This window comes from Impatiens glandulifera, chromosome 4 (genome assembly GCF_907164915.1).
Source record: "Impatiens glandulifera chromosome 4, dImpGla2.1, whole genome shotgun sequence".
In the NCBI taxonomy this organism is placed as follows: domain Eukaryota; kingdom Viridiplantae; phylum Streptophyta; class Magnoliopsida; order Ericales; family Balsaminaceae; genus Impatiens; species Impatiens glandulifera.
In genome coordinates, this window is record NC_061865.1 from 57,802,082 (window position 1) to 57,819,254 (window position 17,173).

General features: G+C 28.0%; 1 protein-coding gene across 1 annotated transcript; it reads right to left on the bottom strand.

Annotated features, from left to right (window-relative positions):
• Positions 1 to 8,966: 8,966 nt before the first annotated feature.
• On the bottom strand, positions 8,967 to 13,371 carry LOC124936447 (triacylglycerol lipase 1). Its single transcript, XM_047476944.1, has 9 exons — positions 13,122 to 13,371; positions 12,760 to 12,864; positions 12,443 to 12,583; positions 12,122 to 12,232; positions 11,884 to 12,027; positions 11,767 to 11,807; positions 11,608 to 11,684; positions 10,310 to 10,405; positions 8,967 to 9,438 (listed from the first exon to the last, which is right to left on the bottom strand). The coding sequence occupies exons 1-9, from the start codon at positions 13,299 to 13,301 to the stop codon at positions 9,110 to 9,112; spliced, it is 1,224 nt and encodes a 407-aa protein (XP_047332900.1). The 5' UTR covers positions 13,302 to 13,371; the 3' UTR covers positions 8,967 to 9,109.
• Positions 13,372 to 17,173: the final 3,802 nt, after the last annotated feature.

The window sequence follows — 17,173 nt, forward strand, 5'->3', positions numbered from 1 at the left end:
GTTGAGTTGGAAACAGACAGAGGAATACCACTTGTATTTATATGCGATTCAAGCTGGGCAACTTTCATATTGCTCTGAGTCATGTTGATTTAAAATAAATAAATTTTTTATTTTTTATTAAAATATGAATTATTTGATTTAAATTAATATTTTTGTTTAATAAATTTGATCAAATATTTGTAATATATTAATTAATGTTATAATTTTTTAATTTTATTTTATAAATATACCAACTTATTTTGTTTAATTAATTGTTTTAATATTAGTTTAAAATATGATAAATGAATTATTATTATATATATAAAGTCGGATATTCAAACAATTTTCTACCAAATTTAATATTTAATATTTCAAATTCGTGGAATATATAGTCTCTTTAAATCATATTCGCTTCAAACTTTTTTAAATGTCTTTAAATTTAAAATAATAGTAATAAGATAATCATAAATAAGTTATATAATTATTTTTATTAAAATGTTTTTTTTAATATAGGAAGCTATTATGATCTTCATAAATTATAATTCATGATTTTTTATCTTTTAAAAATTATTTTTGATACTTAAATTATTTTAATAAGTTCTCTTATATTAAAAAAATTGATTATTATTTTTTTTTATAATTAATTAAAATATTTTTACATTATCTTTTATTATATTTAAAAATATTAAATACTAGTATCATATTTTCATAATTTTATTCATATACGAAAAATCACTAAAAAGAGTTTTAACTAAAAACCCAAAATAAAAATAAATAAAAGGCTTAATTTTATAAAAATATAAATATAAAATTCTCTCTCTGTCTGTTTCTACCTATCTAGAATACTAAAACGTTTTACTTTTAACAAAAATACAAAATACACCAACTCCCATAGGGCACGCGTAGAACCTGTTTGGATCAGATATTGGGGGATTTTGTTTTGTGCATTAAATTTAAAAAATATATGAAATATAACATGAATGACAAATAAATCACTTTAAATAAGTAAATACATCAATACAAAAGAAGGGGATAGGGATTAGTTGAAAAAGGGAAAGACGTTAAGGAACTGATATATTATTTTATATTTTTAATTAATTAAATTGTGTCAGGTTATTTACTTTCTCATTCTCTAATTAACTATGATCGTTGATGATTTTGAGAAACGAATAATTATTTTTTATAAAAAAACTTAAAAGATATTGATATATATAAATAAAATAAAAAATAATAATTTAAATTTGAAGGTATTTTAGTATTTTATTAATAAAATGAGTGATATAATTATTGAAAAATAATTGATTATTAGGGTTATTTTAAAAACTCAAACCGAACAAGGCCTTCTTAGTCTTTAGGAAATCAAACAAGGCCTAAAAGTAGTTGAGCTCGAAAGAAAAACTAAGGATTGGGTTAAATACAAGTGAGACACGTGGCATGGATGGAAGGCTCTACGTTGAAAAGTCACTAAGGGGAGTAGGTAAACCTGCCACGTCATTTTCACGTCATAATCAATTGCTTTTAATGAATTTTGTTTTTCTAAATTTCAATATTACATTTTAGAGCTAATGATTATTAGTCACTTTGTCCTTTTTTTTTCTTCTCTCAATTGTTAATCTTATATTTGTAAAACATAATTTTAGCTTATTTGGTTTATTAAAAATCAAAACAAAAAACATTTGATACAAAAATTGAAGCATGATTTGAAAAAAATATTATTTTTTAATATAATTTTCACATATAAAATTTTATTTTATTTAATAATATTTTTGTATTACTTACTCTTTATTTTTACAATTATTAAAAATAATTGTAATAATATTTATAAAAAAATATTAACTTAAAAAACTTTATTTTTAAACATATAAGCTAATATAATAATAGAAATATCATTGATATGTTATAACGACCCTTTTGAAATTCGTTCAGAAAAAAATGTCTATCAAGTATTTACGAACTTGATAAAAAATTTTATTTTAATATAATATTTTATTGTTGTATCTAAACTATTTTTTTTATATTCAATATACATAGAACTTTATAAAAAAAATATATAAAATGACAATAATAATTATAGAAATTTTTATTTTATTTAAATTACAATCGTGAGAAGGAGAGGGAGGCTACTTTCTTTGAGTGCATCAAAATAATTGAACATAGTCTCTCCTGCCAGTAATTGATTTAGTTTTTAAATGAAAGACAACCTATTTAACTATAAAAAATCTAAGAATTTAAAAATAAGTTATAAGTTCGATTGTTATTAAAAACGCATTTAAAAATACAACTTAATTCGTTGACACCTTCTTAATAAATCATCTTTGAGCTAATTCTTCAACTTCATAATCAATCTAAATTCTTGTGGTTTCTATACATAATTAAGAAACTAAGACACCATAAGCAACCAATAATACAAGAACATCATTTCTCATAAATATTTAATTTTCTACCATTGAAGTTCAATCTAAAAATAGATGATTAGAAAACAAAAATATAAAATGTGACAGGTTAGTTGTAATATAAAAGATTATATAAAATGGGTAGGGTTAGGATTAATGTATCTATTAATTCTGGACCTAACAATGAAAAGAGAAACAAGTAATTTCTATTTATGGAAATATGAGATAAATGTGAACAAGAATTGGGGACTTTGTAATTATTTGACATTTTTTTTAAGAAAATGACAAATAACATTCCAACAATAAATAATTATGTCAAAAATATTTGCAAGTTATAAATGAATCATTATTTCTCCATGTTGTTGGTAGGATTTTAGGAGTGGTATTTGATTTTTAAGAGATTAAAAATTACGAGTTTAATTTTTATTTAAAATGTCTTAAATTGAAGTAAAATTAATTATATATTACTTTAATTTAAATTTTAAAAAATTGAAAATAAAGAATTTAATTTTCAAATTAGTCTATATAAAATAATTATACATATTCATAATGGTTTAGGTTCAATCAACTAAACTATTAATTATTTTTATTGTTTTTCTCTAACTATTTAATTAATTTGCTACTTCACCAAACGAATCATACATCATGTCACCATAGAGATATTCTTTTGATATTTTTAAATATTATCAACTTTATATATATTGTGAATTTTTTATTAATCAAGTTTGAATATTTTATTGTTTGTTTGATTAGTTAGACAATACTATTAAACATTCACATAACATATAATTGAGACTAAAATAATGACACCAAAAAGGAAGATAGAATGAAAGGTGTAACATTGTAAGTGTTGCGATTTTGCTTCAATTAATATTTTTTCAAATAACTACCCAACGAACTAAAAAATCCAGGATTAAACGAGCTCTAAAAATGTGAATCTATTTATCAAATTAATTATTTATAGTAAGCAATTCTCAATTTAATAAAATAGTCTATATAGTTTGAAACTAACCAATAAATTCAACCCCACCTTTGTGACTACACACGAAGACACGACTTTAGTTAATATAGCAGTCAATTTGATGCAATAGGTATTAATATATTTTATTGATTATTATGATTACAATTTGCATTTCTTATTCAAAGGTCAATACTAAATGGGCCATTGATGGTTATGTTATTTTTAAATTATTGATTTAAATGTTTATTTTAATCTTATAAAGAAACTCCTATTATCAAAATAAAAAATTGTTTGTTTAATTTTACCCTTCTATGATTTGGTTGAGTGTAATATCTCAATTATTATTTTTTTAAATCAATGCAATAGGAATAATTGAACATTTGAAAATAATGTTATTAGTGTTTACTTGGCAGATGTTTTTTTAAAATTAATGAGAACTAACATTACACAACACAGTCATGATCTTAGTTATGCGTTACTTCCTCTAAAAAAAATATTCTATACAACTTTTTTAGACATTTTGACCAAATTTTCTCATCTTTAGGACTTCTCAATAATTTTTTTGATACTAAGAACAATGATAAATATTTCTCCAACTAATTTGAATTGACTTTAATATTTTTGTTTCAAGTAATTTTTATAGTTTTTGTTTTAGATAAATTGTAATTTGTCATCGATTGCGAATTGATTTGTAGCAATATTTTACTACCTACTTTTATTTCTGGCATTTAAAATTATTTGATTATCTTGATATATCCCTATTTTAAATCTATTTGTGTAACATAAAAAATATATTAAAATTTGAGAGGCATGAATTAGACGTTACAAAGAGAATCAAATAGTTAAAAGTTGATTCAATATCCCTATCCATGTTTGGTGGAATAGTTTGTATTGAGAAAAACATACTTAATTTTAAGAAGAAGATTAATACGAAAACAATGATTAAGAACTACAAAATCATCGCATCGGATTGTGCGATGAACAAGGTGTGATTAGAAAACTTTCCCTATCCATATTTGGGTGTACCATTTTGCTTGAGAAACCATGCTTAGTTTTAAAAACGAAATTCAACCAACAAGGATGATTAAGACCTTCAAATTCATCATATTGTCTCTATCCATGATTGGTGGACCATTTTGGGTGAGAAGGACATGTTTATTGTTGAGAATAAGACCCTCCCAACAAGGAATATTAAGAACTCATCACATTGGACAATGTTCGATACAAAACTGATAAACGAAATTAGTAAGAAGGCATAGCAATTGTGACTCTCGGATGTCTACGACTACTTATCTTTGTTTTCCTCTCTTTTCGTACACTCGCTTCTTTATTTTTTTTATTAACACGGGCTTATTATGCATTTTTACCGATAAAAAGGTTTGTTGGTGATTGATTTAACTATCAATATTTAGAATTATATGTTCCAGATAAGAAATAATGATTTATTTTCATTTACACAAATAATACAAATAATAATCATTTGGGTGAATATAGTATTAAAGTCCAAACTCATCAACTGAGTAAAGGACCATGAGACAGGATTCAATAACACTCCCCATGGTGGACCCGTTGCTTTGACAATGATCCAAAATGATTTGCATAAACTAAATATATGGCCCAATTCACTTTTCCTGATGGCCCAAATCTTTTGTAAAATGCAATGAATAAAAAAACTTGTACAAAATAATTAGCCTAAAGTTGGATGCTCTTTATCAAATAATATATGTATAGTAATATGAAAAACACCTTTATTTTATTTTTATGAATGCATCTTTTTTTCAGACAAATTTAATGGGACTAGAACTAAATGATTTAGATGAATAATAACTTGTTTCTTTATTTTGATAATGTGTTTCTTTATTTTGTAAATATTCGCAAACTTAATTTTTGTAAAATTGAAATAATTTATAATTTTTTTATAATATAGTCGTAAATTTAAAATCGTAAAGTTTAAATAGTGTAAGAGTTTACATAAATCTTACTATTATATTTTTTTAGAATTATAAAATCGTAAAATTTTATAAGACAAATCAAGATTTGAACCGTCTTGATAGAATGTTATTGGGGTGTGAAGTACCCGTCCCTGAACCTTATTTACATTTCAGTCCGACCCGATCATCAGGCATCCATTCATATGTCTAGATAGCTGTAACTTTCTTATCCTATATCAAAACTCTATAAAATAATAATAATAAATCCTAAACACATTATTTTTACATGAAACAGTTGTATCTGTAAAAAAAAATGGCAGAAATTCTTGAAAAAAATAATTATTTTAGTTTGGAATGCTTGCTTGAAAGCAAAGAACACCACAATTAATTGCCACTGAAAAAGGTTAGGCTGGACTAGTCCAGACTCACACGCATTCATGCACCAACTCCACAAATAAATAAATAAAAGTTGGATATTAATTTAAAATTTTATAGTACAAAATTATTGTAATTAAATATTCACAACTTGAATATTTTTTATAAATGATTCATTACCATATCTTACCTAACTTTGAGAGTTTCATAGACTAAAAAAGAATATGAATATATATAACAAGGAGAATTTTATTCAACCAATTTGAATGTACCATTTAAGAGCTTTCTTTCCTATCCCAAATATTGCAAATCAATATTTATATACTTGAAATCCCGGCGCAACACATCTTTCCTCGGCCTCGATAAGGAATGAAGAGCCGTCGCAAAGATGTGGGAAATCACACTAGATTGATCCACATCGATTTCCGAGTATATTGTGAATAATGATGCTTAGTGTCCGTATGAATATAAATCTCTCCCACACAAAAAAAACGAGTGTTACGTGAGTATTATCAATAAGATGTGGAAGTCCTTCGTAGTGGATGGTATAACCTTCTACTTATGCAACAATGGTATCAAAATAATAATTTACTATTAACACTTTTGTATGCACTAATTAAATTACTCATTTTTGATTGATAAGATTCGAAGCTGTTTTTGAATTGATTGAAAATTTGTAGCTATTATGAGAAGTAATAGAAAAGCTAAAGATGTCACTTTCATATAATGTTATGGACTTCAACTCTTCAAAATGTTAGGCTATATGACTATTCCTAATTTTCTTTTACCTTTTCAATTTCTTTTTATTTATTTTTCACATATTAACATTATTTATATAGTTATATCAATTATTAGAAAAATAATATACAAATCAATTAATAACAAGTCACAACATCAATTATTAAATTTATTATAATTAAAAAAAACAGTATTCTATATATTGTAACCGATATTAATTTTCCCTCCAACACTAGTAAAAAATGAGCATTAGTAAGGGTGAAAGTCGTTACTGAAAGTCCCTTATAGATTAGCGATGATGTGATTAATAAAAAATGTATATATGATCAATTTTTTCAAAGTGAGTGTCGATCCATTTGTCCATGATAAACATTTAGAAACTAAAACATGTTTATGAAAGTAACAATTTTTTTTTAATTCAATTAATAAAACCACTCAGCATATAATTTGAATTTAAAGATTAAATAAACACCAGTACTAGTTTTCATCCAAATATGCTCAATATTATTATGAATTTAAGAGATATTAATAATATAAGTCTATTTAAACAAAAGTATATAGTCATTAATTAATCATACTTACAAATAAATTTGGTATAAAATTAGAATATATGGTAAGATTAGTATATATATATATATATATAGTTGATTAATTGATAATGGCTGGAACATATTGATGTCCTTCACCCGGACTTGGCCCCGATTGTTGAACAGATATCATTTGTCTCATCTTCCTTGTTCCATAATGGTACTCATGATCATGACGATGATGACGACGATGAAGATGATGGCGATGACCATGATTGAGATTGAATGTTCTACCGCCAGCCAAAACCGGGATGGAAAAGAAAAGGATGATGATCATGAAGAGAAGACATGAGACAAACCTCTTTCCCGCCATTTTTTATAGATCTTTTTGTATTTGTGTCACCTTAAAATTATAATATTAATATGAGTAACAAACTATATATATGTGTCATATGTGTGTATGGTTGGGGGCATGTTTGACTTGATGATGAGTGGTTGATACTGTTTGAGATTAATTTTTTTAAAATATATATAATAATTGGTGGCAGCCATCCTCTATTATATGAAGCACTGATCGATTATCAAATTTGCTTTTAGAGGAAGGGTTTGAGTAAGGGAGAAGTAAATAAATTAATTAATTAATCTTAAGAACGCAACGTGTGATAATGTTGTTGATGATATAAATACGTGGGTTATTTGATTATCCACCGGCAAGTTTCCACCTAGGGCGGAAATCAATATAGTAACATTTTCTTCAACCTAACTTTTTCAAAAAAATTAAACCTCATATTGACTTTTTGGGAAGAAATGGCGAAGAAGAATACATCGTCGTCGTCATCGGGTGTGAATTTTGATGAGAGAAAGAGATATGCATCGCGATCATGCTCGGAATGATTGTGAAAAAAAGGCTTTTTTGATTTGGAATCTTGATGAGATGATTGTGGAAAAAAGTTTGACACTTTCATTACTAGGAAAGGATGATGCATGCATGTGAATGGTTGGTGCAAGTTTATCGAAACTAAATCGTGTTTTTTTATGGGTACCAAAGGAAAGGAATGCCAGGTTTTACAAGGAATTAATTATGAAAAATCTTAACTAAATAGTGTGTTGGCATGGGGACGAGATAATGGAGAATGGGAAATAATAATTAATTGGGTGAGATAGAGATTCAATTCTTTACTCTATCTTTTAACTTCAATAACTTCCAAACAAAATCTTATTCATGAAAAGGAAATGGATCTATACCTTTTATGTCTTTAAACCATATTGTTTAGATTGATTTATTGAGTTATTCTTGAAATCTTAATTTTAAAGAAGTTTATCGAGTTAATTTAAATAAATTCTTAAATTCGTTAAACTAATGGATGAGCATTATGCTTTACACTTTTACCACTTGGTTAAATATTCCTATATTGAGTTATTTTATTTATTTTTATATGAAACAGTAACTCAAAACTACTTATTTTTAAACTATAAAAATATAGATTTACTTTATTATCCACATTATCACATTCAAATTAAATATTACAAATTAAGTCATGAGAATGTTTATCTTTTCTTTTTTAATAATAGACATTATTTGACACAAATTAGTTAAAAATACAAAGTCATAATTGAAGGTACTATACAACTTGTGCATCTCTTTTCGACCTTTCACATGATGATTGCTAATGTCCATTACCAATTCATTCATGTAATGATCAAGGATCTCATCGTTAGTAAAAATACATGTTGGTGATGTCTTTCGTTTGCTCCGATCATTGGAGTGAGCATTCCTTGCTTCGCTTCGAGTAAGGGTGGCATGAATTGTGAACATCAATTTTTGTTAAACCACCAACCAGATAAATACCCAAACTATTTCCTTTTAAGAAAAAAAAAACAAGCATATTATTTTACTGCCAACAAAACAACAATACCCAAGGATCCCTCATCGGTGTCTTAACCATCCCAAGCAATTCTAACTCGGAAAGTTAACCTAAAATCACTGTTAATGCCGTCCTTTGAAAGCATTAGTTATATGTCTTTCCTACAAATGGCGAGAATTTTCTTTTGGCTACTACAATTCAATAACACTTGGTCTCACACCTTTCATTTCCTTCATCAGGACATCGAATTACAACGTCGTCTTTAAAAACATAGTGACCTTATATATACAAAGAATTGAGCATTACATAATCACAATAAAAAGGGTAATATTGAATTCATTTACATAGAACTAACCTTATTACCCCATGTTGAAAACAAGAACCTGATAAGATGAGGGTAAACATCTTTGTATGCAGTTTTACTGAGAAGGAAATCAACATGGCCATACTTTTCTATGTATAGTAGCTCGGGTTTGCTTCTCAAGTCCCTAAGAGTGTGCTGAAAGTCTGTGATATCTGCTAACGCGTCTTCTGCTCCATAAGCCATCCACAGTGGCAAAGAAGATGGTATTAAGCTGACATCAAATGCTGGAGGTTCTGAACTCCCATATAATATCATGTTCTTCAACCTTCCATAGTCAAATTTTGAGAATGTTCCCTTCCGAATCACTGCACAAAAAGAAGAGTTTGATCAGATTCGAGCTTCAAAACTGTAAATCAAGTAGGAAACAAGATTGATCAAATAATCTTATTGATGTTAAAATGCATTGTTACACTCATCCAAGTAATAGTTAGCATATTATAAATTTTCAAGAGGAATCAAAATCATAATTTTAAGGATTAAACAAAAAATCAAGCTCAAAAATTGGATACTATTAGATTTTATCTAAAGAAACAGAGACGGTGTGTTATCACATTTTATGATCTGGATCCTGATACGAAAAAAATCTAGAGTTGTCATGTTTGTCCAAAATATGATCTAGAAAATAATTTGGATCATCGTACATAAAACAATTTTTGTAACAATAATTTGGATCATGATCTAAAAAATAATTTATATAAAATGAAACAAAAAAAATCACACTAGATAATGAAAATAATTCATGATCCAGAAAATAATCTTATACCCAACGAATAAAAAATCACTTTCAAAACATGGGTGATTTTCCAATAAAATCGTGATTATAGTAAGAGTTTCCAAATAGACTCTTAAGTTAGGTAGATCGACTCATTTTATGAATTAACACACACAAACACGGAGGAGAAGGAAAAGGAGAAGCAATGGCTATTCTACACACTTGGCATGTGGATAAAGAGTAAGGATGCCAAAAAAATTGAGTTTAGACAATGATGTTATCATAATGTTGAACTTCTTCTACTTTTATTGCTAAGCAACTTAAAATGTCAAACTTAAAAAGTGAACCTTGTGATCTTTTACAGAAGATGACCAGTAATGACGGACACTTGTTGACCATCAAGGTAAGAAGATTAATTCATGCATCTAGAGTGCAACAACAAAATGAAAGAAAGAAATGCATACTCTGGAAAAGATGTTTCAAGTTCTTGGTTGAAGATGGGTGAGGCTCAAATTGAAGATAGGAATCAATGCGAGAGATGTTAAGGCAACAATTAGCCCCTGCAAGGAATTAAACTATTTCAACATGACCAGATAGAAATACAGGAAAGAAAAAAGGGTCAACTATTTGTTAATTGAGTGCTGTCCTTAAGTAAAAAGAATTAACCATCTAGAATATCATGATTTACACTTATTAAATTTATTAATCAATCCCTGTTCAACATTGAAAAACAAAATCATATTTGTCAGTTGCCACAAATTGGAGCAAATTCCCACTTATACTAATTAAACACCAACATGTCCCTCAAACTATACCAATCAGGTGCACATTAGTGCGATTGATTGCTTATTAGTTTTATCATTTGCAATTCCGTCAAGATAATGACCCATTTGAGAACACTTTTTGTTATTGTATCCGGATTTAGGAAAGAAACAACCAATAAATTTGTGAATTTGTTTCTAAATCAAGTTTAGTTTCCAAACATCTTGTTCAGATACATTTTTGATCCATAACTTTTGTATATTTAAGTTAAGAATCGTGTATAAGAAAAGGAAAAACCCCAAAATTGCCCTAAAACTTTGTTTTTGTAATGTTTGACACTTTGTCAAATGTGCTTGTCCTTGCCTCCATAAACTAAGTAGTTACTTGTGGCATTATTTTTTCATCTGTTCATCTGACTCAAGCTGCTATTCTGATTCATCTGTTAACATTGCATTATTTAAACAATCTAACTTAAGCTGTTCATCTGATTCTTGCATACCCTGAAAATCAGATTTTATTGTAAATTGTAACTATATATAGCCTTCAAAATTAACACCTTGAGTAAGTGTAGACAATGAGCCTTTTTTGCATGGGAAATGGTTGTGATCTCATTTGTAAATAATCCAAATGAGCCACCATTTGAAAACTTGCTCATCCAAGTTTAAATGCCAATTTTCTAGTAGTTATACCAAATGATATATTTATTTCATAAAATAAACTGACATTTTATTGGTGAGACCCAGCCACAAGTATACAAAATTCACTAAAAATGTTGTTTTCAAATAAGCATCAATTAGATACTCTTTTATCTTATAGACATTCATATCTTAAACTACTCTGCAGCACTGAAAAGCCACGGTATGACTTGCGCTCACATATAGCATATATAAACAAAAACTACCATTTCTTGCAGACAGAAAACATGGTTGAAAACGTCATGTACTGGCATAGCTGTAGATGCGCTTGAAGCTAAAACAAAATGGATAAAGCGAAGGATAACCTGTAATGGCGCTCAGAAGATCATTACAGTCTGTATGCCCATCACAAATGTAATCCAAGATTTGAGCGCCAATGTTACTGGAAATGGAAAATAATACAAATTGACAATAAATATGACATGTTCAGTAGAATATAGGGAAACTCAAAAGATTTTACACACCTTTTGAAGTTCAATTCATGGATGCCCATGTCAAGAATGACCTGTGTTGTTGTAGAATTAGGATAAAAACTAATATCATATGCATGCAGCATCGCATTTATATAAATTGGATTATACCTGGTCAAGATGTATGCTGACAAGTCTAAGAACAAATGGAGAAAAGACATGTCCAAGATATGATATGGGACAAAGAAGAGCAGCACCCTCTACCATATTTACAACATCTGGATTGGTAAAAGCAGCCAGAGACATGATTGTTCCCTAATAACAGCCATTTAATGAGGTCAAAAGGACTAAGGAGATCAATATATGCTTCAAGAAATGGATGGTGGTAACAGAAAGAAAGATTTAAAACCTGTGAATGTCCAACTACAAAAACTTTGGACCTGGCAACTGATTGTACATAGTTAAGCATTGCTGTAAGGTCATACTCTGCCAATTGCTCCCAACTCCAATCCCAAAATTTCTAAAATGTAAGTATACAGTGTCATTATATGAAATAAGGTGGAAATTGGCAATTTATTTATTGAAAACTGTTAAATCCTATTTCTAATGTCAAACATATAAATCATAATGTTGAGCAATATGTTCAGACTTCTTTGAGTTGAATGAATTCGAAGGTATATATATCAAGAGAGAGATATACTTTTACATCGAACAAGTATAGATCAAATACCTTTCTTCTAACTGATAAAGATACATGCCCATGACTCCAACGCGTACCCCTTACATTTCCAACCCAAACATCAAATCCATGATCAGCAAGGATATATCCCAACGATTGATTCACAGAATTAAGAAACCATGCATCACCACCCTATTCAAATTAAATTTGAAGGGAAAAAAAGATATAAGATTCACACCTAAAGGGGAAAAATAAAATCAAAAACCAACCCACTTCAACTGTCTATATATGGTCAAACCTCCCCTCTGCAATAATACATATTAATATGAAGTTGAAATCATGCATAGTGCTAGTATAGAGATCATCACCATTAACAGCCCATGTAAAAGCAGAACTGGAGGAGCCCTTTGTTCAATTATGTTTGGAGATGATACACGCTGCAACCCCAGCACAAAACCGTCCTCAGTTTTGACCTAAGAAGATGCAAAAAACAGAGCTTTAACACTATAGACAAAACCCATTTAAAATTCAAAGACAACTTTGTTAATTAACTAACTAGTGATCAGCAATAGGTATTATATACTTAAAGAGACAACTTCAATCACAAGACATGGAAATCATGAATGGATTTGGATGATTAAGTAATTAATTGAAGTAAGAGGTGAATAAATAAGTATATAAAGGGTATAGAGTAAGAATGATGAACAGTAAATAAGAGAGAAGGGTTTACGGTGTGTTCGGAGCAGGGATAATTGTTGGGTTCGATAACTGCAGAACAGAAAGTCTCGGTCGGAGGGTCACGGCGGATGTTGAGATCAACGGCGGCGGCGGCGGAAACACAAGAAATGGGGAAGAAGGGAAGAATAATCAGCAAGAGTGCAGCAGTGAATAGGATGAACAGAGGCTCCATGGATTGGATTGGATTGGATTGATGAGGAAAGCGGGAAGGAAAGCAACCAATGGGTAGACAGCCAAAAGACTTGGTTTTTATTGAGACGGAGATTGATCCATCATCTACTTACATTTTACTCTTTCATCTTATCTTACTTACTGACAGTCTGACATAATTATTAAGTAAAGAAAATTTTGGATAGAGCTTCAAATACACAATACTTACTTTGTTTAAGTCAAATCCTAATTTTTTAATACTCACGTCATGTTCCACTAAATACTAAATGCTAACTCGAATTTTATTTTTAATTTGCGAGATTTATGAATTTAAGAGCGTTTTTAATGTAAATCAAATTGATAGATTATTCTCTCATTTCCTTTACAATTATGATGATTTGTTATTTGGGATAAACACTCTTTAAGGGAATAATAAATTCTTAATTTTTTTTATAAATTATTAAAAGAGAAATGATTAGGGGAGGGAATTTGGTGAGGGAATGACGTGGCATAATCTTATTCGCTAAAAAAATCAAATAATTTCTCTCTTTTCTCTCTTTCCTACCCTTTTTACATTTTCCAACCAATGAAGGTGTTGCCACGTCATTCCCTCACCAAATTCCCTCACCAAATTCCCTCCCTCTATCACTCCTCTTATTAAAAGTACGGATATTTGAATTTCAAAAAAATTTGAAAGATAAATGGATGTGTTTAACTCAAACTAATGACTAGAGATGTAAATACAAATGGTGTGCGATTATCATTCCCGCCTCTTTCTATTTCAGTAATTTTTTTACTATCCTTTTTTTCATTTTCGATTTTGGGCATCCGCCTCTTTCTATTTCAGTAATTTTCTTACTATTCTTTCTTTCATATTCGATTTTGGTCATCCTACCATATTATCTAAAAAAAATATTATTGATAAAATTATATAAACAAAAATTTTAATATTAGGTATTTTGTATTATATAAATATTTATATTATTATAAAAAAATTTAAATTATTATAAAATATTAAAAATAAATATATTAGTGATGTTACACATTTTTATAAGTCTTATTTTAAGGTAGAATCGCGGTGAAATCGAAACGAAAATATAAAATACCCCTGTCAAACCGGGAAAAACTTCCTCTCACAGAGACAATTAGGATCGAAAAATGCGGAGCTCTATAAAATTGTCATCCCTACTTGTGAGTTTCCACACTTATTTAAAATTGTCATCCCTACTTGTGAGTCTCCACACTTATTTTATTTTGTAAGTTATTGAAATTATTTAAGTAAAGAAAATATTAAAGGTATAAATATATAATATTAATAATATTTTAAATATTTTAATTGATGATTGGCATAATATTTGGAGGTCTTCAAACTAAACATTAATCACAATTTACTAACCATGGTTTCCTTTTAATTATTTCTTTAAATACGCTCAACTTGTTAATAAACATAATCTTTTTTAGAGGTGTTCAAATTAAACATCTTGATTCTTGATAAAGTGTCTTAATATAGATAATTGTTTTAGTATAATAAATTTCAGCCTCTCCAATATATATAACTCATTACCTTTTGGTTGGAATTGCATCAACAAATAGGGCACTCTTCTTAGCAAGAATTAGTATCTTTATGAGAATTCAATAATATTTGATTCTAATCTTATTCAATTTACGGTGAATATTTAACTATAATGAAAATCCTGAAAATTGAATAATGAGATGTTTTTTAATTGTAGCATCATGTTAATTTGGAATATTTTAATTGCAAAAATCTCATGGGCAAAAGTTATAGATTCAATTATTTTTTAAATGAATGATGAGAATTATTTAAATACAACTATACAAGAATTACATTAGAGAATATAATAAAATAAAATAAATGTCATAAAACATAGAAATAATAATAATAATACAATCACATCGCACAACAAATTATCAAAGTCGTGGATTCAGAAACGATGATTAGCTCTCCGAACGATTTCAACAAATGAATCTCAAAAGGAACCAAAGTGAAAATCAAAATTGTAACATTTGCTTTTTTTAGAAATCACCCTTATCATTTTAGTTAACTTAGTGTGTATCAATATTAGATTCATTCTATAAATAATAATATAGAGTGTAACATGCATGCTTGCTGGGCTGCCCTGGCTATGTTAAATTGTTAATTAAGGAAGTCCTTTTGATACAAAATAGGATTACTGGTAATTTATTAATTAATATTTAATTAGGAAGTTATTATTTAATTGAAAGATCCATCGTGAAAATGAATTCTCCTTGAGTGTGTATTGTTGAAGAATAATATTAACTTCATTTCTTTTCTAATAATATATTAATGAGCACTAATGAATTAACGTAATTGAAAAGAAGTGACAACTAAGCATCATTAGATCCTAGAAATTTTGAAATTTTGTATTTGAATTCAGGGATAAACTCAAACCACTTGGGTCCAAGCAGATCGGCATATAGCACATTTAAATACTACTAAAATTTGCCATATATATGACTATGTTATATATTGTGACAGTTGTTATTTCCCTCCTATCATAATTGGATTATGGTTTATTTTAATAATCAGAAAAGGAGCAAAAGAATATTATTGTGAACAACTATAACGATGAGGGTTTTTTTTGGCATGCCTAGTCATTGCTACTTTGATGTGCATCTTAGATTTGAGAACTTCGGAAAAAATTATTGATTTTATTTGGAAATATCATTTATTATGCTAGATTAATTTCTTATATGTTTAAGATTCATATGGTTATCTTATAATTTCTATATGGGATATGGATTCATAAATCAAGTGTTCACAAATAGGGCATCTTGGATGGTTAAGGCTTAAACAGAGGATCTCAATTTGGGTTACCTTTAGTTTACTTTTTTTAATTTTTAAGTTTGTATTTAGGTCACACGAATATTAGGATAATTAATAGACTAAAAGTCACAAGTTTGATTCTCACTTAAAATATTTTAAGTTAAAGTGTGGCTTGAGACAAAATAAGTGTTTCTAATAAAATATATTGAAGTTTTATTATTTAATAGACTTAAAAAGACTTAAAGAATATTAATATATAAATAAAATAAAAAATAATAATTTTAAATATAAAGTATTTTTACCACTTGATCTCGTGGAGATTAGGATGGGCAATATCATTGTTGATCTTCTTGATGAGATTAGAATAAAATAATATTTTGAGGTTGCTTTTGTCTGTCCCTTTTGTCTTTTGAAACACGTGTTTAACCGGGTTGTCTCGGAGTTTTGATTTTTGTTGTTTTTGTTTCTAGCTGGTTTTGTTCAGGTTCACAGGATGACTTCTTGTTGCTTTTTGGTGTGTGTATCGGACATGAGCATGTTCCATAGGTGGGGTTTGAGTTTGGGGCTCGTTTCCTTGGGATTTTTGTGTTTAGCATCATCGGAATCATCGGGATTGACTGATCTTGTTCTGTTGGTGCTCTCCTGTGTTTGTATTTAGCATGAGGACAAACTATTGTTATTTTTTATTCTTATAATGAAAATGAAATGAATTTGTTAAAAAAAAAAAAATTAGAAAGTATTTTAATATTTTAGTTAATAAGTTGAATGATATGATGTGATGTGATGAATAATAAGGGAGTAAAATGATATTTGAATAATCTGGTTATTTAAATAACTCAAACCTAACCAGGCTTAAGATCCATATTTAGGTCATAAAAATAGTAGTTAACTAACTAATTATCAGCCTAATCACAAAGCCCTAAACTAAAGTTTGTCATTTAAAATTTTATAGATATCTCATTCAAATCATTTCATCTAGTGATAATCACACTTTTATATCGTAAGCAAATTGATTCATTCTCGGGGATTAAAACTACAAGTTTTACTAAAAAGATGTTATTTTGATCAAGATACAAGTCATTAAGCAT